Source organism: Nylanderia fulva, unplaced genomic scaffold (genome assembly GCF_048542155.1).
Source record: "Nylanderia fulva isolate GAGA-0341 unplaced genomic scaffold, ASM4854215v1 Scaffold31, whole genome shotgun sequence".
Lineage (NCBI taxonomy): Eukaryota > Metazoa > Arthropoda > Insecta > Hymenoptera > Formicidae > Nylanderia > Nylanderia fulva.
Genome location: NW_028190379.1, coordinates 610,962 through 635,443, shown reverse-complemented (window position 1 = coordinate 635,443; position 24,482 = coordinate 610,962). Strand labels below are relative to the sequence as shown.

At 25.1% G+C, this 24,482-nt stretch overlaps 1 protein-coding gene across 2 annotated transcripts; it reads right to left on the bottom strand.

Moving 5' to 3' along the window:
• Window positions 1-8,051: 8,051 nt before the first annotated feature.
• Window positions 8,052-23,865, bottom strand: LOC114935947 (cytochrome P450 6k1-like). 2 transcript variants are annotated; one of them, XM_029308908.2, is made up of 6 exons: window positions 23,808-23,865; window positions 10,905-11,468; window positions 9,968-10,336; window positions 9,417-9,601; window positions 8,857-9,145; window positions 8,052-8,741 (listed from the first exon to the last, which is right to left on the bottom strand). In XM_029308908.2, the coding sequence occupies exons 2-6, from the start codon at window positions 11,425-11,427 to the stop codon at window positions 8,563-8,565; spliced, it is 1,545 nt and encodes a 514-aa protein (XP_029164741.2). In that variant the 5' UTR covers window positions 11,428-11,468; window positions 23,808-23,865; the 3' UTR covers window positions 8,052-8,562. The 2 variants fall into 2 exon arrangements, with proteins under 2 accessions (XP_029164741.2, XP_029164740.2); XM_029308907.2 differs by having other exon boundaries at window positions 23,820-23,839.
• Window positions 23,866-24,482: the final 617 nt, after the last annotated feature.

The following is a 24,482-nucleotide window of genomic DNA, read 5'->3' as shown; positions in this document are numbered from 1 at the left end:
GCTTTTCCCCTCAAATTCGAAGCGAGTGCAACAGTCTTTGTTGTATCATCCCAACTATTCGCTTGAGCAATTAAGTTAAACTGCGAGAAAAATTCACGAAGTGATACTGTCCCGTCATAAGTATCAGGTTTTAATTTGTACCCTAATATCGCGCGAAAATCGTTCTCCCTCTCATTTAAAAAATGCGTACCCGAATTTCCACACGTTCTATTATTAGAAGGACTTAGCTGTAGATTTTGGGGCCGGGAATGAATCTCCTTCAAGGCTAGAAGTTCCTCGTCGTGACGACGCAGCATCGCCGCAATTTCGTCCTCTCGACGAGTCTGTTCCTGTCGCATCTCTCGCATTTCAAGAAGGAGAACCCGAGCTGTAGATTCTGTTACCGCCGGTTCTCCTGCGACTTCCGGTAACGAGCCCGTTTGCTCTCCTGATTCCTCGCTGCCAGTCGTTCGAGACGGAGCTTGTGAACGGGTAATTCTCGGGGAATGTATCATTCTCGACGTTTCCGTTCCGCTGCGGTGAGATATTCCTTCGATCCGATCCCGGACGAGCCCCCAAAATGTTACGTCCTCCGGACGTTCTTTCTCGCAAAAGACGTCTCTCGCACACACTCTCACTCACTCGCGGCTCGCGAAATAAATACACTCTCTTATGAAGAAATGATCCTTTATACAATGATGAAATACAATGACTAATGTACACGCGAAAGAAAGAAGATTGCTCTCTGGTCAAGTCACGTCCGTACGAGATCACAGCTAGACCAAAACTGTCATGGAGCCTGAAAACAACCACCGGGCGGTTGTCAATAAACAACCCCCCTTAACGATGAAGCTCCACGACACAAGGGATGATATTCAGGGGATGAAAGATCAGGGACGTAACAATATATACAGAATGTTAAAAAAGTGTCGCATACGCTTAGTACCATTTGATAAAGAATAAATGTCTAATACTATTTTTTGATTTGATGAATAATTTCACCGCAATTAATTATTGTAATCAGTCAATCAGCTTGGAGTTATAAGAGTAAGTCAGGGACGGGCGCGCGAAGTTAGCTGCGACGCGGCGGCAACCGCGCTCACGTATGATACGCAGTTTTACTTTTTTATAGCATAAACAATATTCCATTTAATATGAAAAAAATTAAATAATTAATTGTCTTACAAAATATAAATAAAATCAATTTATGTTAATACATAAAAATAATTCGGCGAATTAAAATTATGTCGAGACAAAATAAAAATTCAAAATTATTATTATGTGGCAATATAATTTCTACTTATCAAATTTTTATTATGTGGCAATATAATAATAATTCCATGAATTAAAATTATATCGCGATATACAGATATTTTGGTGAATTAAAATTATGTCGAGACATAAAAATAATTTGATGAATTAAAATTATTTCAAAACATAATAAAAATTTTGGATTATTATTATGTGGCGATATAATTCTAACTTAAAGAATAATATTGTAATACATATTTTAACATTTTGCCATTTTGTAGTCTTTCTCTTGTGACTGGAGATTTACGTATTTATTTTTGGTTTAGCTTTTCATTTAGATAACTATGTTAGCATTTGTAAACATTCCGTTTTTTTTACTTCTGCTTTTGTTAACATAAAAAATTACTATAAAGCCATAATGTGTATTTATTTATGATGAATTTCAAATAATTATCCTTAGATTGGACCAGTATTCTTGCCGGAAAGATTAAATGGTTTAAATTATCTGGACTTTTTGCGTGATGAGTTGCCAAATTTACTTTTTCCTCCCGCTGCTATCGACGATATGCCGCGATTTCGACGTAACATCATTTTTATGCATGATGGATGTCCAGCGCACAATGCAGGTTACAATTATTATAAATTATTAAACATATTTGAAAACATAATTTGTTTTAATAAACATTTTCAGGTCTCAATCAAATAACAAATTAATGTAAAGTTTAAATTTTTTTAGTACAACTTATAAAGAATTTACAGCTATTAGTATTAGTTTGCAATATGTGTTTTATATCATAAAATACTAGCTTCTGAGAGTTTCTAAACTTCTGATTTTTAATAAACACATGACGCTTTGCTATTATTTCAATGTTTGTATTTTTGCAATTTTTTGTTTTTAAAGAAGTTTTATTTTATACGGATAAATATTGTTTTTCGTAGATTAAAATTATGTTTGACTAAAAATTGCATGCAAAAAGTGTATAAAATACCGTACATCAATGCAATAACAACAATTTTTTATTTAATCAAATATACTTTTCAATCGATTTTTATTTCACATAAATGATTTTTGTATTAATTCAATTTTCTAATTGATACCTTTATAAATATCATTAATTATTGGTTCTAAAATTGTTTTAATTAATTATTTAATTTTAATTAATTATTAATTTTATTGTTTTAACTATAACAGCACTACTTGTCCGAGAATACTTAAATAATACGTATAGAAATAATTAGATGGGTCGTGGAGCACCTTTCTGGCAATGGCCACCAAGATCACCAGATTTGAATCCTTGTGATTTTTTCTTGTGGGGTACGCAGAAAGAGAAAATTTATTTTAACCGCATAGAAACGCAGGACGAATTAGAAGAACGAATACAAAGAGCGTTTGCTACCGTACAGCGGCGGCATATAAAGAATGCCCCAGAAAGCGTTGCGTACAGTGCAATTAAATGTTTAGAATTGAATGGTGTACCAACATTTAATGTAAAAAAAATCTCCATTGAATAAATATATTCATTCCTTTTACTTTGTCAAACCTTTATTACATCGCATACTACTTTTTATTAAATAAGAAAAATAATTGCAGCATAATTTTAATTTACCGAAATATCTGTATATCGCGATATAATTATAATATAATTAATCGAATTATTATTATGTCGCCACAAAATAAAATTTCGATAAGTAAAAATTATATTGCGACATAATAATAATTCCGAATTCTTATTATGCCTCGACATAATTTTCATTCACCGAATTATTTTTATGTTGTGATATTATTTTAATTTATGGAATTATTATTGTGTTGCCACAAAATAAAATTTTGATGAATTAAAATTATGTCGATACATAATAAGAATAGAGAGTTACTTTTATACTCAAACATAATTTTAGTTTATTGAACTTTTATTATATGTTTCGATGTAATTTTATTTTACCGAAATATCTTTATGTCGCGATATAACTTTAATTCATCGAATTATTATTATGTCGCCACATAATAAAAATTCGATAAGTTGAAATTATATTGCCATATAATAATAATTTCGAATTTTTATTTTGTCTCGACATAATTTTAATTCACCGAATTATTTTTATGTATTAACATAAATTTATTTCATTTATATTTTATAAGACAATTAATTATTTAAGTTTTTTATATTAATGGAATATTGTTTATGCTATGAAAAAGTAAAACTGCGTACCATACGTGAGCGCGGTTGCCGCCGCGCTGCAGTTAACTTCGAGCGCCCATTGCACCCCTGACTTATTCTTGTAACTTCGCGTTGATTGACTGATTACAATAATTAATTGCGGTAAAATTATTCATCAGATCGAAAAATAGTATTAGACGTTTATTCTTAGATTTTCATTCTCTATCGAATGGTACTGAGCGTATGCAACATTTTTTTAACACCCTATATATATCAAGATTAAGATATCATATTTTTAGACGTATTTTATTTTTGTGTTTTAACACACTGTTGCAAAACTTAAAAATTTTTGAATTTTTAAATCGTTTGCAATATATTTTTAATCATTCTTAATAAATTATTTTTTTATAAATTATTTTAATAAATTATTGATGTGTATCTTAAGAAATTAATAAAATTTTTTTTTATATAATTTTCTTTCTGTAAAAAAATGTTTTAATTTTTTTGTAATAAACATCAATAGATACACATTTTAATATATAGTTACAATAATTAATAGCAGCAAAATGTAAAACATGTGTATAATACAATTACGCAACATATCATATTGATAACACATTACTTTTGTGTTATTTCTATATCTATATATTCCAAATTATATATAAATATACAACTATATTTTAACAAAGTATAATAAAATAATTTAACAAAATCAGATAAAAATTTTATATTATTTATTTAAAAATAAAAACGAGTCAAAAAAGCACATTAAGGGGATCCTAAATGCACGGGCGAACTCCGATAGGGTCGATAATGAAGATTTTTTAAATATAATTATCGACAAAACTCTACAGATGTCGCAATAAAAAAGTTGTCAATCGACACACACATACATATACAGGGTGTCCCATTTTATATAATTTATAATTATATAAAAATTATATATACACAGGTTGTTACACATACATATACACATATGTATGTGTGTGTGTATTTATACAAGGTGTCCCATTTTTACTACCCCTAATATCTCTTTGTTTCAATGCATTTTATAATAAAACAACAAAAGTTATACGGTTTCAAAGGAACTATAAAATAGTACCATTAGTGTTGACCTTGCACAGTCATAAAGATTACGTGAAAGTCACTATCACCTGATAAGTTATAAAGTTTCAACATTGCAATATCGCTTCTGAGAATTTTGCGCACATGCAAACTGCATCTGGGGTAAAATATTTTGTACAGTTATCAGCAAACGAATAGATCGCCTGTGGAATTATTTTTTAAAACAACCAGCACACGAATAGATCGCCTCTGGAATTACAGTTTTAAAACAACCAGCACACGAATAGATCGCCTCTGGAATTATTTTTTAAACCAGCACACGAATAGACCGCCTCTGGCACTAACTACTATAAAAACTATAATAATAATTATCAATTATACATGAAAAAATAAACAAAGGATTGCATTATCTTTCAGATAAAAAAAATTGAGAATTGCATTTTAATAAAAAAAAATTAAAATAAAAATTAAAAATAAAAATAAAAATTGCATTTTAAACGTCTATTTGAATGTTCTTATAAAATTACACCTACATACATACATACATACAAATATATATATATATATATATGTATATATATATTTATATACAGGGTAAACCATTTTAATCTTTGCACTAAAATTTCTCAAAATTCAAAAGTTTAAGACAAAAATGTTTCAGATAAAAGTTGTATGGTTTCAAGGGGGACATAAGATGGTGTCATTGATTTGACCTTGAATAGCCATTTGAAGGTTACGTGACGGTCAACTTCAATTTCTTAAATAGAACACTATATTTTTTCTTGCATACTTTTATAGCTGACTTTAAGATCTTTCCAAAACACTACAATAAAATATTTTTTCATTAAGTATTTTTCGAGTTATAAGGCTGCAAATTTGCAGTATTTTGACATAAAATAGAAAATATCTTGGGAAATATTCATTTTTCGATTATCATACCTTAATACTTTTATGCACAGAATAATGAGACGAATCAATTGGTGTAAAGAAAACACATAGTTGTCTTAAAGAAAAATTATCTAACTGCTTATTGCAATTTTCATATTTTTTTTAAAGGTAAATATGTGTTTTCTTTACACCAACTATATATATCAATATATATGTATCAATATATATATATATATATTAATACGATGTTCAGCATAACAATACGTACGATTTTTGAAATGTTTGCAACAGTTTAGAAAAAAATATATATTGTAAAAATTGATCTGTTTTGTGCAATCTATTACAAGCAATAAAAAATGAGGAAAAAAAATTTTTATAAAAAAAATTAGTGTTACCTTGAATTTTTTTTAATAAAATCATATTTTTTTATATAAATCGATTCTCAATATTCTGCATAAGTTGTAATGTAGGATGGCCAAAAAAAGCGAATAGCTTATGAGATATATTATACTTTCATAATGTACATAAACTATGAAATATCTCATGAAATCATTTTCTGATTATTTTATTCCAATTTTAAATCAATTGGTGTAAAGAAAACACAGATATAAATAAAGATATAAATTGTAAACCAGCAGCTACATATTTTCTCTAAAACTCAAATATCTCGTAAACTTTTCACTTTTTCACAATTTTATCTTTATAATTTTTGATGCAGAATATTGTAACAAATTGATTTAGATTGAATATGATGCTTTTATTTAAAAAAAAATTATGACATTCATTTTTTCATGAAAACATTTTTTTTTAAATTTTTCTGTTACGTAATAGCTTTGAAACAAATTCATTTGTACAATATAAATTTTTTAATTATCAGAAACGTCTCAAATATCATGCGCACTATTATAATATATATATATATATAATACATACAGCATACATAATACTGTTACATACAGCACAAATACGCAAAATATTACATACCTATTTATTATGCACATAAATGTATATAACGATTAGATAGACAAAAAAAAAAGAAATAGAAGAAAAAAGAAATAAATAGAAAGAGAGCGAACGAGTGAGCCTTTTTATAAACGTCGACAAGCAATATATTATTATGTATGTATACATGTATGTGTTGTAACCGTGGATTTTATATTGTCCGTCGGATCGAAAAGGATCCGGGAAATCGGGCCGATGTAAGTGACCGACGGCACACCTTCGGCGCGGAAAGCGGGAAATTCTCGTAAACACAAAAAAAAATATGTTTGGTTGGGCGCCAGGCGCGAGATTCGCGCCACTCTGAAATTTCCAAATCGATAAATGACCTTTACAATCAGCAAAGTATCCCGAAAATTTCCGCGACGGCGATAATCGACTCGCTCAGATCGTCAGGGGGTAGAGGGGGGAGTTCGGACGGGAGAGAGGACGGAATTCGAGAGAGGCTATTTGAAATCGCTCAAATATAACAAACATTAAATATATTTAGACACTGATAAACGAAGATAGACAGAAAAATAATTGTATAAAAACTTGAGTACAATAATAAAGAATATTCTAACAAATATTCTACAAAAATTAAATCATGAATCATTTTTATAAGTATATAATCATAAATAATTTTTTAAATCGTAAAGTAAGAACAACTTCTTTTTGAAAAACAATCTTATTAAATATAACTATGTAAATTTAAAACATTTTAATTTTTGTTTCTATAAAAATTTAATAATTCTCAGAGTGATAATAAAAATACGGATATTTTGAAAAATATGAAATTTTCGCAAAATGCATTGTCACATATAATTTTTGTAAAATCGTTTTATATCTCTCGCCGTTTCAAAGATATGTTCAAATATATAAAGTTTGTTTTTCAAGATAATGTTTACAGAAAAGATTATCTTATATATTTTAATTGAGATTTATACAAGACATTTTGCGTAGTCTTTTTATATTATATTTGTTAATTAATTCAAAAATAGAAAACATATACGAATATATAAAAGAGGGACACGCAAAACGCCTTTTTATAAATTTTATCCTAGTTTTTGTAATCAAAGAGTCTCGTTTTAAGAAAATTTCAGTAACCGATTTAATAAGATTATTATATAAAAAATGCATACAAATGCACATTAATTGGTAAATTTCCCGAATACTATTACAAAGTAAAAAATTAGTGTAAAGATAGTGTACCTCGAAAATATAGTGTATATGGAACAGAAATTCGATTAGCAAATTGTTATGTAAGTTATTAAAGTGACTATGATATTATATATCAACAATGACAAATCATTTATTAATTGACCGATTAATTATTTGTTTTCAGCATGTACTGATAATAAGTATATATACGTACTTGATAGTAAGTATACATACTTGTTTGTTTTATCGATTGTGAGTTCAATTTTTTATTTACACATATAATTATTTTGCATAATTTTCCGTAATTACAAATTTTTAATTGTATCTCGTACGCAAAGTACATATAACAATGTAATAAAAAATTATTTATCAAGTACAATTTAAAAATAATTAAGTATTTTTCTTTAAATAAAATTTAAAAAATGATAATTAAAAAATATTTTTGTAAAATGTATGTATAGTATAAAATATGATAAACATTGACGCAGTTATGTTGTAGATATAATTATTATCCACACGTACACATATGGATATATCAAAAAAATTTACTGTAACGAAATAACTTTTGCATAAAAAATGGACAACAGATGATTATTATTTCTTAGTTGTTCCGCCTATTTTCGTATATTACACATATTTATAATAGCAACATATATGCATACATACATATTGTATGCATACATTTATTGATCTTTGAGGTGAAGAAAGGAAAGAATGTTTCATTGATAAAATTGCATTTGAGAAAATCCTTTTATAAAAAAATAATCATTTCTGTTTTATGAATAACAACAGACAAGATATATTTAAATTTATATATGTAGTTATTAAAATACATTAATTTTAATGCGTCATGATAATAAAGGCGAATCTTACAATTAGTGTAAAATATACGACACACACTTCCAGCTTTTATAATTTTAAATACATTCCTCTATTCTCTAATAAATAATTCTGATATCTCGTGTTTTATACTTAACGCGTTCCTCGAGTCGCATCTTTTTATGATAAAAAAATGCATCCTGAGTATCAGTCGAATCGTCTACTCATTGTAGCTTGAAAGTAATGACTCGTTTCTCAAATTTCAATTAGCGCTATTGACTTTCTGGATGTTTAGATATAGCTTGCCACCTAATGGTGTCGTTACGGTAGCTTTTGGATCAATTACCATTGGTATCAAAGTCCTCTTCGAGGGTGTCACTTCGTATTTGCTCAAAATTTTTATAACCCCAAATTTCGTTTGCAACAACCCCAAACGTATACCTATTGGAAACATTGCAATAACAAAAATTTTTAGTAAAAAAATATATATATCTGAAAATATGCCGATAATGAAAAATTAATTGATTATATTTTAAAATTAATTCGATTGCCTTACCTATGCATGCGTGCGGACCTTCGCCGAATGGGAAGTAGGCGCACGATGGTATATTACGTTTGTTCTCTTCGTTGAACCGCTCCGGATCGAACTTCTCCGGGTTGGGAAAGTATTGCAAATCATGGTGCATGCCGAGCATTGATATATAAACCGGCGTACCCTTTTCGAGTACCAGATCGGAATTCGGCATCTTATAAGTTTTTGTTGTTACTCGGTCTAAGAAGGGTAACGGCGGATACAGCCTCAATGTTTCAGACACCACCATGTCCAGATATGGTAGCGATAACGCCTGACATAAAAATTATTATATATATATATATATATATATATATATATATATAATTTAAAAAATATAATATAAAATATAATAAAATATAAAATATAATAAATATAATAAAATATAATAAAATATAATAAAATACAAAATATGAATATAACAAAATATAAAATATAATAAAATATAAATATAATAAAATGTAAAATATAATAAAATATAAAATATACTAAAATATACAATATTATATCATGATATGATATAATCATTATAAGCGTTTACGTACCATGTCAAATGTGATGTTACCATTGGCTTTGTTGAGCGCGTCAACGATTTCTTTCCTAAGTCTGTTTTGAATATCTGGCCGTACCGAAAGTTCGTATAAAGTGAAAGCAATTGTTGTCGAAGAGCTTTCAAAGCCGGCGGTGAAAAAAGCGGCTGCTTGCGCTACAAAATCGTCACCGTCAAATTCTAAAATTTAAATCTACTCTTTAAACTTTTGGACCTTTTTACTTGCTTAAATATAATTAATGATATTTCGTATGCTCTTATAAAGAATCATCATCTTTTTATACATAAAATTGTGAAACTCGGTAAAAAAAAAATTGTAGGAAAATTTAAAAACAAGCGTTTTATAGGTAAAATATAATTTATAAAACTTGAGTAAAAGTTTTCGAGAAAATTTATTTATCAAGATTTAGAGCATCCAAAATAAGTAATTTTGAAGATATATGATATTTTTCGCCGCGTTACAGCAATTTGAAACTAACATAATTTTTAGAATGGAAAAAGTGTTTCCTATTTTTTTTCAGTAGTATAATATAATATTTTACTTACTAAATCCTTCGAGATTCTCATGACTGTGATTTTTTCTCAGTTCGATAAGAACATCTATAAGATCGTTTCTCTTCACGCCAGATGCAATGCGTTGATTGATGACTTCCCAAAAGACATTGCGTAGGAAGATGCTAGATTCTTTGCCGAACATTTTTATACCGGTCAAACGAATCACATGCGGAAAGAAAAATAACGCGAGCAGCACGAAACCGCGGATGTGCCCGTATTCGAAGATCTTTCTACCATTCATCCGGAACTCGGCGCCCGGATTGTTCAACGAATTTACATTGAGTCCGTACGCGGTGCATCCTATCATGTCCGTGGCGAATTTGGCGGTTAAATCTTTCACGTCTATCTCTTTTTTCACATCTGCAATCACATTCAGTGAATTAATGTATATTATTTATACACGAAAGTATATTTTTCCAACTTTTATTTCAAAAAATTTATTCAACATTTTTATTAAGAGTAAAATTGAAAATATACTCTATTGAAAAAAATATGAAATTTGCTTTCATTTAAAAAATATATATACATATATGTATATAGACCGCAGGTGCAATTTAATTGGATAAAATTGTTGTGAATTTTATTGATTATTTTTTGTGTACAAATATTAAAATATAAAAATTTATAAAAATAATCAAGAAATACGAATATTTTATATAAGAGGTATGATATATATTATACGTAGTATTACTTTCTGTTATTTTGATTATCTTATCATTTTTCTTATAAATATGTAAACATTTATTTGATTATCGAAGAATATACGAATATTTCGTGCATTATAAAATATTTTGTATTTTATTATATTACTTAGAATTTTTCATTTTTTAACGAATAGAGAAGTCGAAATTTATTTATCGCAATTTTTATCGTAAAATTCTTTGTATCTCGACATTATATGATATTTGAAAAATTTTTTCGAACATACCGTCCACTTTCAAAGATTCTAGATGCGTGTCTAGATTCTTAGCGCATTCAAGCATCGACTCGAACATTTTCTTCAACTTGCCGGACGTAAAGATTGGGGTCAACTTTGTTCTTAATATCTTCCAAGCCGGATTTTTTAGGAAGAAGAGATTAGCGTAACCCAAACGATCATTTGGATCAGCCGAGCTGTATCGATCGGCAAAATAATTGAAATCCTTTACTAATACATTCTTGACGATTTCTCGATCGCGAATCAAGAAAAAGGGTTTGTCTAAAATGTAGAAGCCGATGTATGGTAGCCCCTTCGCCTGATTGTAAAAATCCTTCATGAGATAGCCAGGTGATTTCTTTAACAACGCGCATTCAGTAAAATTGCCTAAGAACGGCGTCGGCGGATTTATTTCCGAAACGCCTCGTTTTTTCCAATAATTGAATTTGCGAGTCATGTAAAGGTAGGCGGATACGATGAGAGTTGTCAAAATTATTATGCCGTCCAGGCTCCAATAAGCCGTAATGAGTGCCATTTTGACAGCTTGTGTTTGTAAAAAAAATGTATTCTTATTGTCTACAAAATAGAAAAAGAATGGATTATATTTTATCGTTTTGTAGAGTAAATAAATTTTTAAATAAAATTTTTTAAAGAAATTATGAAATATAAATAAAAAATTTATTAAATATAAATTTTGTTAAATACAATTTTTCTCAAAAGTTTGAAACAATATTATTAAAACTATTATGTGTAATAAAAATAATTTATATCAGTAGCTAAAGCAATAAATATCTATGAATAAAAATTAGATATGTATATACATTATATAAGTTTCAGTTTTCAAAAATTTAATATCCCTTTCTAAAAAGTGCATGTTATGTATTCTCGCAATATCTCGAATGTATTGTTGCCTTTTTATCGTGATGCCGATTGGTTGTTGGTTTTTGAGCATTTCGTGCGCTATGACTTGATTCACTCGTATCCTCGTATGTTGGTTATACGATATGACTGTCAAACTGTCATACTGATAAACTGTCATACTGATAATTAATATGAAAGAAATTAAATAACACAAGCGCGCGCTGAACAATTTTCTATTACAAAGGTAAGGTAATTGTAGCAATGCAAGTATAATTAAATATAATATAATATAATATAAATATAATATAGTAACCTATTTATAATATGGTAACCTATTTAAATTATGATAATAGAAAGAAAGAAAGTGACGGAGATTAATCGAGAGAAATAGAGAAAGGAAAAAGGAGGACCATAGAAAAGAAAAAGAAAGAGAAAGAAGAGAAAAGAGGATTCGTAAAAAATAAAGAAAGATAAAAACAGAAGGAAGGAAGAAGGAAATATACAATATTAGGTAAATAAATTTATTTTTTATAAATTTAATAAGTGTATAAATATAAATATAAATATATACATATATATATATATATATATATATATATATATACATATATTTATATAGGGCATATCACCCATAAATCAATCACTTTTTTATTTGCTTTATTTTTTTTATGTTTTTGCATTTATTGAAAGTAGTAGTTTCCATGATTTGAAAATATTCTGTGTGCAAACTTTTGAATATAAATAATATAATATAGTAACCTATTTATAATATAGTAACCTATTAAAGAAAGAAAGTGACGGAGATTAATCGAGAGAAATAGAGAAAGGAAAAAGGAGGATCATAGAAAAGGAAAAGAAAGAGAAAGAAGAGAAAAGAGAATTCGGAAAAAATAAAGAAAGAGAAAAATAGAAGGAAGGAAGAAGGAAATATACAATATTAGGTAAATAAATTTATTTTTTATAAATTTAATAAGTGTATATATATATAAATATAAATATATACATATATATATATATATATATATATATATATATATATACATATATTTATATAGGGCATATCACACATAAATCAATCATTTTTTTATTTGCTTTATTTTTTTTATGTTTTTGCATTTATTGAAAGTTGTTTCCATGATTTGAAAATATTTAGACATTCTTGAATAGTAGTATTTTGCAATTTCATACCACCGTAACGATCATATCAATTTTAATTAAATTTATTTTTTTCCCTCAATGAGACTCCTTCGATTATTTTCTAAAAAATTGATAACATTTGCGACTTAAATACAAAATTTTTGAGCCATAAACAAAGAGGGGATTCAAATAATTTCAACTTTTTAACACCATTTTTTGAAATTTTTTTTTCGACAATTACATTCCTTAATTTTTTATATTACTCCAATAAAACAGAAAAAGTTTACAAAAATAATAATTATTTAGTTTAAAATGTTAGTAGTCGAAAAATAATTTTAATATTATTTATAACTATTTTTTTGCTATTTTGCTCGAAATAATGTTTGTTAATTTATTAGACGACTCGTATCGAAAGAAAAACTTTGCAAATAAAAGACTTTAATTAAATATAATACATTTTATTAAAAATTATAACAAAGAAAAAGAAAATAATTAAAAAATAAATTATTTTAATAAATTATTTAAATTATTAAAAAATAAATGTTATGTTATAATTTTTAATAAAATAAGAGCCAAATCGCGGATGATAGTGCGTTTATTTCCTTAGGGGAGAACAGAGGATGTATTGAATTAAATCTCTTGTAGAGATTATTCCAATTTTAAATCTTGGCCGTGACCAAGTAAAATTTGGTGCTTTGTGCACAAGTATTTAATTCTAACGAAAAAATTTAGTTTCGTTGGGATAACGTACTGTCATCCGCGATTTGACTCTTATTGCCTGTCTTACACTTTAAATTTATGTTTTATTTAATTAATGTCTTTTATTTGCAAAGTTTTTTTTTCGATACCAGTCGTCTAAGAAATTAACAAACATTATTTTTTAGCAAAATAGCAAAAAAATAGTTTTAAATAATATTAGAATTTTTTCTCGATTATTAATACTTTAAAATAAGTAATTATTATTTTTGTAAACTCTTTCTTTTTTATTTTAGTAATGTAAAAAATTAAAGAATGTGATTTTAGGAAAAAAATTGCAAAAAATGGTGTTAAAAAATCAAAGTTATTTTAATTCCCTTTTTACTTATGACTTAAAAATTTTGTATTTAAGTCTCAAATGTTATCAATTTAAAAAAAAAATCGAAAGGATCTCATTAAGGGAAAAAAAATAATAAAATTGTTTTGAAATACATAACTCAAGTATGAATAGAAAGAAAAATCTAAAAAAAAAATCATGGAAACTAATTTTGGAAACTACTTTTAATAAGTGCAAAAATATTTAAAAAATAAAGCAAATAAAAAATGTTTATGGAAAAAAGTGGTCTATTTGTGTGGTATGGAATGCCCCATATACATATATATACATATATATACATATATATATATGTTAATTTATAGTTTATAAATTATATATATAACAGAGAAAGAAAAAAAGTGACGGAGAATAATTAAAAGAAAGAGAGAAAGGAAAAAGAAGATTAGTGTATATGAAAACTTTCTAGGTAAACTATAATTTAATGAAAAATAATGTTTCATTTAAAAAATTGAAAGTAATTTTTATATAATCTTTAAATGAATTAATCACATTGTCTTACGTCCCCCTCAAAGATAAAACTTATACAAAATATTTTTTCTTAAAATGTTTTATTTTTAAGATAAGCAATTGCATTTTTAAAAATAATAGATCTAAAATAATAACCTGTATATATAAAATTAATATGTATAATATGTAAACGTTTTTATTTACAGTTAAAACGAACGAAATATAAGAAAAATATAAGAAAGAGAAGGAAAGAAAAATAGAGAAAAAGAAAAAAAACAAAGAATATATAAATAAAAAGGAACTGAAAGAAAAATAAAAAAATATTATAATTATAATTAATAAATATTATTAATAATATTATACCTATATATATATTTTTAGTATAAATTATTTCATGATTTACTGTTATTTAATAGTTACTTAATAGTTTAATATATGTTATTTAATTAATTATTTAACATGTTATTTAATATTATTTAACTTGACTTAATTTAATTTAATTTATTTATTAATAATTTAATTTAATTTAATTTATTTATTAATTAATTTAATTTAATTTAATTTAATTTGATTAATTATTTTTAATTTAATTTAATTTAATTTGATTAATTTATTTTAATTTAATTTAACTTAAAACATATAAACTAATTAATATTTATTAATTAATATCGCCTATTAATATATAATTATATTATAATATAATATATTTATACTGTACATTAATATAAATTTGTATTTATAATTATTTATAAATAAATAATGATGACAATGATGACAATGATGATAATGATGATGATGATGATGATAACAATGATGACAATGATAATAATAATTATAATGATAATGATGATGATGATTATGATTATGATGATAATAATGATGACAATAATGATGATAATGATAATCTTGATTATAATATTGATTTTAATTTTTGTATAAAAACTTTAAAGTTCACAAATTAATATTTAATAATTTAAAAGATTGAATTTTAATAGCTTATTCAAATTTTAATAATCAATCTATAATATTATTTTAATATATTTAATATATTTAATAAATTTTTGTTTATTTTTGCATTAAAAATTTCAAAAATTAAACTTTTTTAAATACCTAACTTATAAATTTTATTATTAATTTCTCTTTAATTATTATTAAATATTCAAGTAAATGTATTTTCTTATTTCAATTAGCATATAATATATTAATCTGTGTGTTCGGTATATATATATATTTATATTTTTAAACTTTATAAAATAATTAAATTTTAATAAGTTTACGATCAATTTATAAATTAATATTAACGACAACGTTCTAAAAAAAAAAGCAGAAAATCAATATCGTCGTAATCAAATTATAAAAGCATTAAATAATGTAACAAAATCAGTTAATCGTAATATTTGTGTTGCTGGTACATCACGTGATAATCATATAATAATAGATTTAGATGAAGAACAAAGTTTTAAAAATCTTAAATCAGTGTGTCAACAATCTTTTGCAGAACGTCAATCTTATTATCGATCACGGCAAAAAAATCAACCTCGTTTAAATAATGATGATATAATATTAATTAATAATATTGTTGAATATTATATTGGTTCTATGGATGTATCTTGTATTCATTGCAATGCAAAACATTTTGCGTCTGAAAAAATATCTAATAGAGGAAGCTCCTTTCATGACTGTTGTAATCATGGTGCAGTATATTTACAACCATTACCTGAATTTCCACAATTAATTCGTGATTTATTTGATGGGACTCATGTAAAATCTAATGATTTTTTTCAACATATTCGTAGTTATAATAGTTCATTTTCGTTTGCATCATTTAACGCTAATTTAAAGAATTTTCAAAATAGACGACCTGGTCCATATTGTTTCAAGATACAGGGACAGATATATTATCAAGTTAATACAACATTATACGCTGCACAAAATGAAAGTCCTACTTATGGTCAACTTTTTATTGTGGATGCAAATGAAGCAATAGAGCATCGTCTTAATAAAAATTCATATTTAGATTTTAAAATTTTACAAAATCTTGAATATATAATGCGAGAAATTAATGTATTTTCTCAGTCTTATCAAATGATGGGTGAGGAATTAGAAAATCAACGACGTTTAGAAATGGAATCTGGTAAATTGTTACCGGAATTACAATTATCATTTATTTTAAGACCAGGTATGGATCGACGTCGATATAATGCTCAAAGAACTAATGAAGTTGCTGCTATTTTTTGTATAACTGCTGATGGGGAAATTCCAGAATCGTACGTTACAATACGTAATAGAAATACTAAAACTTTACAAAAAGTTAGTATTATGGATCCAAATGTTGAACCATGGGTATATCCATTGTTTTATCCATATGGTACTCAAGGATGGCATCGTGATTTAAAAAAATTAAATAGTGATAGACGAATAACTAGAGGACAATATATTAAATATCGTATGGCTATTCGTGATGAATTTAACGTTTTTTTACTAGGACGTCGCTTATTTCAGCAGTGGCTTGTAGATAGTTATGTTAAAATGGAAAAAGATAGAATTGATTATTGTAAAAATCATCAAAAAGAATTACGCAGTGAAACATATCAAGGTTTAAAAGACTACTTACAAACTACGGCGAATAACTTGAATGGTCGTATTGGAAAAATGATTATTCTTCCTTCAACATTTATTGGATCGCCGCGTAATATGTTACAAAATTATCAAGATGCAATGGCAATAGTTAGTAAATTTGGTAAACCAGACCTTTTCATTACCATGACTTGTAATCCAAAATGGCGAGAAATCGAGGAAAACCTTTTACCTGGTCAACAAGCTTCTGATAGACCTGATATTTGTGCTCGTGTATTCAATATAAAAAAGGACTATTTAATTGATTTAATCGTTAAACAAAAATTTTTTGGTGAAGTAGCAGCGTTTGTGTATGTTATTGAATTCCAAAAACGTGGTTTACCACATATTCATATGTTAATTACTTTAAAATACAATTTTAAAATAACAACTCCACAAATTGTTGATAAATATATTTCTGCTGAAATTCCTAATCCATGCGAGAATCGTATTTTACATGATATAGTTATGAGACATATGATTCATGGACCTTGTGGTGATTGGTGTTTGGTAGATGGATGTTGTTCGAAACATTATCCAAAACCTTTTCTTGAAGAAACTAGAATGGATGAAAATGCTTATCCTTATTATCGTCGCCGAGATAATGGTAAAAATTTCGAACGTCCTGGCGGATATATAGTCGATAATCGTTATGTTGTTCCATATTGTCCTACTTTATCGATTATATTTAATAGTCATATTAACGTTGAAGTAGTTTCAAGTATAAAATCAGTTAAATATCTGTATAAATATATATATAAAGGACATGATGTTGCTGCCGTAACTATTGAACCAATAATAGAAAATGTAATTATTGATCATGATAAAATACATAATTATATCGAAGCTCGTTATGTTGGACCTGTGGAAGCCAGTTGGCGTATTCTTGGTAAGAAGTTACAAGATAAAAGTCACGCTATAATGCGATTGCCAGTCCATCTTCCTAATGAACAAAATATTATAATTGAAAATGAAAATATTGATGACGTTATGATTTCTGCTTTAAATCAGGTTACTATGTTGATAGATTATTTCTCATTGAACATACGCGATGAGGAAGCAAGACAATATCTATATATAGAAATTCCACAACATTATACATTTAAAAAGGAGAAAATTAATGGCATAAATGTATCGCGTTGGGCTAAACGTAAAAGTCATTATAATTGTGTAGGACGAATGTATTCCGTTAGTCCAACACAAACAGAATTATTTCATTTACGATTATTATTACTCACAGTAAAGGGAGTTACAAGTTTTAACGACTTAAAAACTGTAAATGGAGAATTGTGTCAATCATTTTCAGCAGCATGTTTGGTTTTAGGTTTGATCGAAGATGATGATGAATGGATACGAGCTATGAATGAAGCTGTTGAATGGATGATGCCACGACAACTTCGTAGATTATTTGTACGTATATTATTACATTGTCAGCCATTACATCCTGAAGAATTATGGGAAAATTTTAAAGTAGCAATGTCTGAAGATTACGTTCGACATTTTGGTATATTACAAGGACAAAATAAAACATATATTCAAATCAATGCTTCAGACTGAAGGTAAAAGTCTTGCTGATTTTCCACAAATGGAACAATTAAATGAATATGAAGAAGAAGAGGATTATATGACATTTGAAAAAATCATGGAAGTAGGTAATAACCAATACAAACAATTAAATGATAAACAAAAAGAGATAATCGATATTATATTAAATAGATTTAACAATAATAATAATAATAATAACTGTTTTTATATTGATGGTCCTGGAGGATCAGGTAAAACATTTGTATGTACAACTATCTATCATTTAGCTAGAATTAAAAATAAACGCGTGTGTACAATGGCTTTTACTGGTATTGCAGCGACTTTACTTCCTAATGGAAGGACAGTTCATAAGATATTTGGATTGCTCGTTCCATTATTTGTTGATTCATCATCTTCCATTAAAATCCAATCAAAAGCAGCTCAATATTTAAAAGAAACTGATATTTTTATTTGGGATGAAGCACCAATGGCACCACGATATGCTTTAGAAATTATGGATCGAACATTGCGTGATATTATAAATAATGACTTTCCTTTTGGCGGAAAAATTGTTTTATTAGGTGGTGATTTCAGACAACTTTTGCCTGTAAACAACATGCTACTCGAAGTGAAATTGTAAATCTTTCTATTAAATTTAGTTATACTTGGAAATATTTTAAAAAATTCTCTTTAATACAAAATATGCGAGTTCTTCCAGAGGAAATTGATTTTGCTAAATTTCTATTAGATATGGGAGATGGATTATTAAATGATTTAAATGATAATATAGAAATTCCTAAATGTTGTATAGTATCTACAAATGTTGATATTGTGGAAGATATATATGGTGATTTAATACGAAAACAAGAATTTGTTAAAATTACTAAATGTGCGATACTTTCTGCAAGAAATGTTGATGTAGACGAAATTAATAAAAGAGTTGTAGAACTATTAGGTGTAACTGGTGAACGAATTTATACAAGTATAGACTGTACTGTAAATGGTGACAATGGTGACATTGGTGAAGCTTTGTTACCAGAATATTTAAATAGTTTATCTCCACCATCTCTTCCTCCTCATGAATTACGTTTGAAACCAAATTGTATCATTATGTTGATTAGAAATCTTAGTATCAATGAAGGTCTTTGTAATGGCACTAGATTAATGGTTATAGAGCTTGCAGACCATTTATTAAAATGTAAGATTTTAACAGGTGACAAAGCAGGAGATATTATTTTTTTAAATCGTATAATATTATATTGTGAAAATGTATATCCTTTTACTTTTTCTAGAAGACAATTTCCGATAAAATTAGCTTTTGCTATGACAATTAATAAATCACAAGGACAGACATTTGAAAAAATCGGATTAGATCTTCGTAAATATGTATTTAATCATGGACAACTTTATGTTGCCTTTTCACGAGTTCGTTCTTGGCAAGCATTAAAAGTTTACATTGGGAATCAACGAGATAATAGATACGTTAAAAATTATGTATATAAAGAAATATATGTCTAGCTTTATTGTTTTTTAATATATATATATGATAAAAATAATTTATGTGTTAAAATGATTATAGTAATTTAATTTGTAATTTAATTTGTAATTTTTAAACTGATTATAAAATAATTAAATATATTCTATAATATCAAAAGTGTGTGAAAAAAAGGAAAGATAATTAATTATTTTTCTAATTTAAATTTTATTAAGAAAAAATTCTAAATTTTGAACATAATATAATTTTATATTTTTTCAATTAATTAAATAAAATATAATGTAAGTAATATTAATTAAATAAAATATTAATGGAACGTAAAGAATATTATATATTTATATTTAATTATATTAATATATTACATTATATAATATTATTATATATTATATTGTATAATATTATATTATATTATAATATTATATAATATAATAATTCTTATTTAATTAAATTTATTCATTTTTCATGTGATAATTAAGCTAACAAGTCGCATGATACATCCATCATCATCCGGGCACGGTAAATTGAGATTACTTCAGACAAGGAAGAATAAAGAATTTTGTACTTGAACGAGAACTCATTATTTTAAATTGTAAGTCTTTTTTAGCGGTATTCTGTAATAAAAATTATATTAATATAATATTATATTTAAATATTAAATTTAATTACATATTATTAGGTAAAAATAAAATACACTTAAAAAATATACCAAAAGATAAAGAAATAAAAAAAAAATAAAAGAAACCAAAAAATAAAAAATTTACTTGTTTTTTTATTCTTATTAATTAATTGATAAACTGATAAAAAATAATTTTTTTAAATCTTAATTTATTTTATTATATTATTGCATAAATAATTATTAACTTTTTAAAATTTAATAATTAATATCTTTAATATCTTTAAAAAAATATTTATATTTAAATAATCAATTTACTTTTTTTGAATCTTCTTCAACTTTTCTCTTAATTGGCAAATATACGCTTTTTAACAGTGCCTGTAATAATATGTGCCCGTCTAATTTTTTTATGTTTTTAATATCTTTTACGAGTAGATATATCGGATTATCTTTTAAAAAAACAAATTTTTTAATTAAAATTTAAGTTTACTAGGTAAGTGTTCAGTAATCACATTGTAAACCAAAATAAATATATATATATGCACATATACATAAATTTCTAATTTACATTTACATAATAATGTTCTCAAGTTATTTTGATAATAATTATTGATCCAAATAAAATAATATATCTCACATTTTTATGTTAGCACGCAATTCTTTTCAAGAATGAGATGAGGAAGTCCTGAGATTATTATCTATATTAAAATTTTAATTTATAATAGATTGGAAAATTTTTGAAAATAAAAGATGTTTTATTTCCACTGACTAAAATTCAATATTAATCAGTGAAGAATTTTGTTGAAATTTTATACAAGATCCAATTCGCATATATTTTGACTTCCGTTTAAGTCATATAAAATTTTACAAAATTGTTTTTACTCAGAAATTCAGATACAAATAAAAATTGTTATTTTTATGAGTTTAACTACATTTTTTGTGTACACATTAAAAAAAACTAAAATATGTTATGCAAAAAATATTTTACTATATAACCATCGAAAAAATTTGTGCATATAATGTAGACATACTTGGATTACTTATGTTTTTAAAAAAGATATTAAAAATACATAATAAAATATTTAATGCGTGCATCCAAATGCATGATCAATATTTTATAGACAATTTTATACAATCTAATTAATGTTTTATTTTTAGTTTCTAATTAATCAAATATTTAATATTCTATATATAATAATTAATCAAATAATCTAATATTTTATATTGCACCTCTTTAAAAAAATTTATTTCTAAAGTATTTGTTTAATTATATAATATAATAATATAATAATATAATAATTAAACATAGTTTCAATCACTTTACTTTTTAAATATATTGCATTTTTATTTACTTTAAAATATTTATTGTTTATTATAAATGAAGCAAATGAATTAAATATAAACTTTTTTCAAAAATAGTGAATCTTTATTTGTTTTAAAATGTTTATTACTCAGCGCTATAGAAAAGTTATATATTTTACTTATAATCATCAATTATTTATTTTATCAATTATTTATTTATTTTTGTAAAACTGGCTACTTTTGGTGGTCCTAGCTTAAACACCATCCAAATAAATAAGTGGATAAATAAATATCAGATTTTATTATTTATTACTTTATTTGTTTTTATGTTTTTTTAGTTTTTTACGTTTGATTATTTTAAATATATATATTTAATTAAATATATTCTATAAAAAAAAATGATTCGATTGCCAGTTGAAGAATAAAGTTTAATTAAATATATACTATTATATCAAAAGTGCAAAAAAAAGGAAAGATAATTAATTTCTTTTTTTATATAAAATTCTATTATTTATATAAATATTCTAGCTAAATAAATAATAAAATTATACACAATTTTTGTTGCTTTAACTATATTTAAGAAAAATATATAATTTTTATATGATATTTTTTAACCTTTAAATACGTAATTTACTTACTCATTGTCAATTGATTCGACTTTAGATTTATCTTTATCACTTAATAAATTTTCAACATCTTATTGTAATGTTTCCAAATCTTCGCTGGAGGAACCCATTTTTTATATATTATTTTATTTTTATTTTTTATAATAATTTTTTACTTATTTTAACTTATAGTTTTATTTCAGAATTTCAAAGATTGAAAACATTAAACATTTGATATCTCGTTAATTTTTGTTTAAATTACCAAATTCAAGAAGTTAAAAATTTAATATATATATATATATATATATATATATATATATATATATATACAGGATGTGTCATTTTAAACGTGCACTCCACATAACTCTTTTAGTTTTGATTTTAGAGCAAAATGTCTCAGACATAAATTATTTATAAATTTATACATAAAATATCATTTTGTAAAATGTAGATGAAAAAATATTTGGCATATGAATATACATATACATATATAGTTATCATCCTTGTTTTGTATATATCGATAATAAATAAAAAATTTTAATATTATTTTTATTTTTAAAACAAATTAGTTTTTATAACCATAATATTACTTCTGCTCTTATTAGCTTTTTATATGTGTAATACTTTATTTGAATTAAAGAGCATTTAATTAGTATATTGTTTTAAAATAAAATTTTTTAAAAATAGTTTATTATTAATGTATATAGAAATGGAGGAAAAAAGATAATATATAATTAAAAAATACTTCTCTCTTTTTCTCATTTTAAAAGATTTTTTTTATATAATATATAAAATATAAAAAAAAATATTACTTAATACATATATATACATATATATATACATATATATTCAAATTATTGTTTACAGATTTTAAATGTGCTAAAGAATATATTTAAGTTTTATTTTTATCTGTGCCAGTTCAAATATAAAAAATGTAATTTAACATAAACTAAGTTGATATTAATTTAACACTGTTTTGTATGTTTCGCTGCTCGCTAATAATGGTGTTATTTTGTAAAATTGCAAAATTTTAAATCATCGATAAATATTGTAGTTTTCATTTCTAATTGATATATGTAATTACGATTAAATTCACGTAAAATAATGACAACAAACATTAACATAAAACACGTAGAATACATAGAATATACGGTTATAAAAAAATAATTTTGTCCTTTTATAAGATAGTAAATGGTCTATAACAGAAAATATCAATACGTACTTATTAACTCACAACGAATAATAGTTATTGAAGCAAACTCTCTTACTAAACTGTTAATTTATGTGCGGATGCTTTTATACTTACATTTACGTAATAACGAACTCTGCTATACCATAAAATTGCTGCGTGAATTTATTTGAATAATTATTAAAAAATTGATGTAAAAATCTCTGACGTCACCAGATGATAATTAAAAATGGTAGTAATTTAATCAAACAACTCTGGCTATTTAATAATCTTTATTTAATATTCACGACGTTTCGGCCATGGGTTTCGGCCTTTATCAAGTGCTAAAACACAACTTTCTATATAAAAACTTAATTTCTGATCCTAAAATGTGACATGATATAATGTGAAACAATTAACTAATAGTTCTCATAGTTATATGTATATGTATAACGTTATATTTATAATGAATAAATTATGCAAAATATCACAGAAGTTCAATAAGCAATATTTATGATAATCCTCGACATAATTATCTTGCATAATTTTCTGTAATTACAATTTTTTATCTGTATCTCGTACGCAAAATACATATAATAATGTAATAAAAAATTATTTATCAAGTATAATTTAAAAATAATTAAGTATTTTTCTTTAAATAAAATTTAAAAAATGATAATTAAAAAATATTTTTGTAAAATGTATGTATAGTATAAAATATGATAAACA